Consider the following 1,856-nt stretch of genomic DNA (forward strand, 5'->3'; position numbering starts at 1 on the left):
GGGCAAGACTGGCCCAGGCACTCTACTCACTTGGAAGGCGGAAGGGAAGGAAGTACCTGAGCAAGGTATGAGCCACTCAGAGGCATCCTGGGGCCGCCACTCACCTCGGGGAGGAGGAGCTGGAGTCCGGACCCACCCGGATCGAGAGGAAAAGCGAGCTCTGGGCCCGCCAGGTGAGGGAAGGAACGCCCGCCCGCTCACCTCCGAGGAGGCGGGGCGCGGCTCTCGATTACCCGCAGGGGCGGTGCTGGCCGATCACCTGGGCCGAGGCGGAACTGAAGGGTCCGGTCACTGCCCGGAGAACCTGTAACTAAGACTCACCTGTGCGGGGGTCGGAGGCGGGGCCGGGGCCAGAACTCACCTGAGCCGGTGGAAACCTGCCCTGGGGGTAGCCCCGGGTTCGCCCAGCGAGGAGGGGGAGGCGCCCCCGGCCGGCCCCATCCGAGCTCCCCTCCGTGGGTCCGCGCGGCCGCCATGACCTGGAGCGCCACCGCCCGGGGCGCCCACCAGCCCGACAACACCGCGTTCACTCAGCAGCGCCTCCCCGCCTGGCAGCCGCTGCTGTCAGCCAGCATCACGCTGCCGCTCTTCTTCTGCGCCGGCCTGGCCTTCATCGGCCTGGGCCTGGGCCTCTACTATTCCTCCAACGGCATCAAGGAGCTCGAGTACGACTACACCGGCGACCCGGGCACCGGCAACTGCTCGGTGTGCGCCGCCGCCGGCCAGGGCCGCGCGCCGCCGCCCCGCTGCTCGTGCGCCTGGTACTTCTCGCTGCCCGAGTTCTTCCAGGGCCCCGTGTACCTCTACTACGAGCTGACCAACTTCTACCAGAACAACCGGCGCTACGGCGTGTCCCGCGACGACGCGCAGCTGAGCGGGCTGCAGAGCGCGCTGCGCCACCCGGTCAACGAGTGCTACCCCTACCAGTACAGCGCGGCTGGCCTGCCCATCGCGCCCTGCGGCGCCATCGCCAACAGCCTCTTCAACGACTCCTTCTCGCTGTGGCACCAGCGCCTGCCGGGCGGGCCCTACGTCGAGGTGCCGCTCGACCGCACCGGCATCGCCTGGTGGACCGACTACCACGTCAAGTTCCGCAACCCGCCGCTGGTGAACGGCAGCCTGGCGTTGGCCTTCCAGGGCACCGCGCCCCCGCCCAGCTGGCACCGGCCGGTCTACGAGCTCAGCCCAGACCCGAACAACACCGGCTTCATCAACCAGGACTTCGTGGTATGGATGCGCACGGCGGCGCTGCCCACGTTCCGCAAGCTGTACGCGCGCATCCGCCAGGGCAACTACTCGGCCGGGCTGCCGCGGGGCACCTACCGCGTCAACATCACCTACAACTACCCGGTGCGCGTCTTCGGCGGCCACAAGCTCATCAACTTCAGCAGCATCTCGTGGATGGGCGGCAAGAATCCGTTCCTGGGCATCGCCTACTTGGTGGTCGGCTCCCTCTGCATCCTCACGGGATTTGTCATGCTGGTCGTCTACATTCGCTACCAGGACCAGAACGACGACGACGAGGACGACGAGTAATTCCTGCTTTCAGAGTACCCTTTCTGCTTCTTGCCAAAACGCTCTTGCAAGCTTCCTTTGGTTTCTCCCTCCCGACTGTCACCCAGTTCCAACTTCGCCTCACTTTGCCTCCAGTTGTGGATGAGGGGACCAGAGAGAGAGAGGAATTACACCCGATCGGGGGCTTCCAGACTCTTCTGGGGTGTTTGAACTGCTAGAGTGAGACATCCCTGCACGTTTTCCCCATCTCCTTCATGAGTTGACACGTGAGGTTCTTTGAGAGAGGAAGGGACGGCTAGACTCCTCTCATTCAACCCCCATCTGGTGAAGAGATGTTAAGT

General features: G+C 65.5%; 1 protein-coding gene across 1 annotated transcript; it reads left to right on the forward strand.

Moving 5' to 3' along the window:
* Positions 1 to 205: 205 nt before the first annotated feature.
* On the forward strand, positions 206 to 1,655 carry CDC50B (cell division cycle 50 P4-ATPase accessory subunit B). The gene has a single exon (XM_024748231.1). The coding sequence runs from the start codon at positions 475 to 477 to the stop codon at positions 1,534 to 1,536; it is 1,062 nt and encodes a 353-aa protein (XP_024603999.1). The 5' UTR covers positions 206 to 474; the 3' UTR covers positions 1,537 to 1,655.
* The last annotated feature ends 201 nt before the right edge of the window (positions 1,656 to 1,856 follow it).

Source organism: Neophocaena asiaeorientalis, unplaced genomic scaffold, assembly GCF_003031525.2.
Source record: "Neophocaena asiaeorientalis asiaeorientalis breed wild unplaced genomic scaffold, Neophocaena_asiaeorientalis_V1.1 scaffold698, whole genome shotgun sequence".
Classification (NCBI taxonomy): Eukaryota; Metazoa; Chordata; class Mammalia; order Artiodactyla; family Phocoenidae; genus Neophocaena; species Neophocaena asiaeorientalis.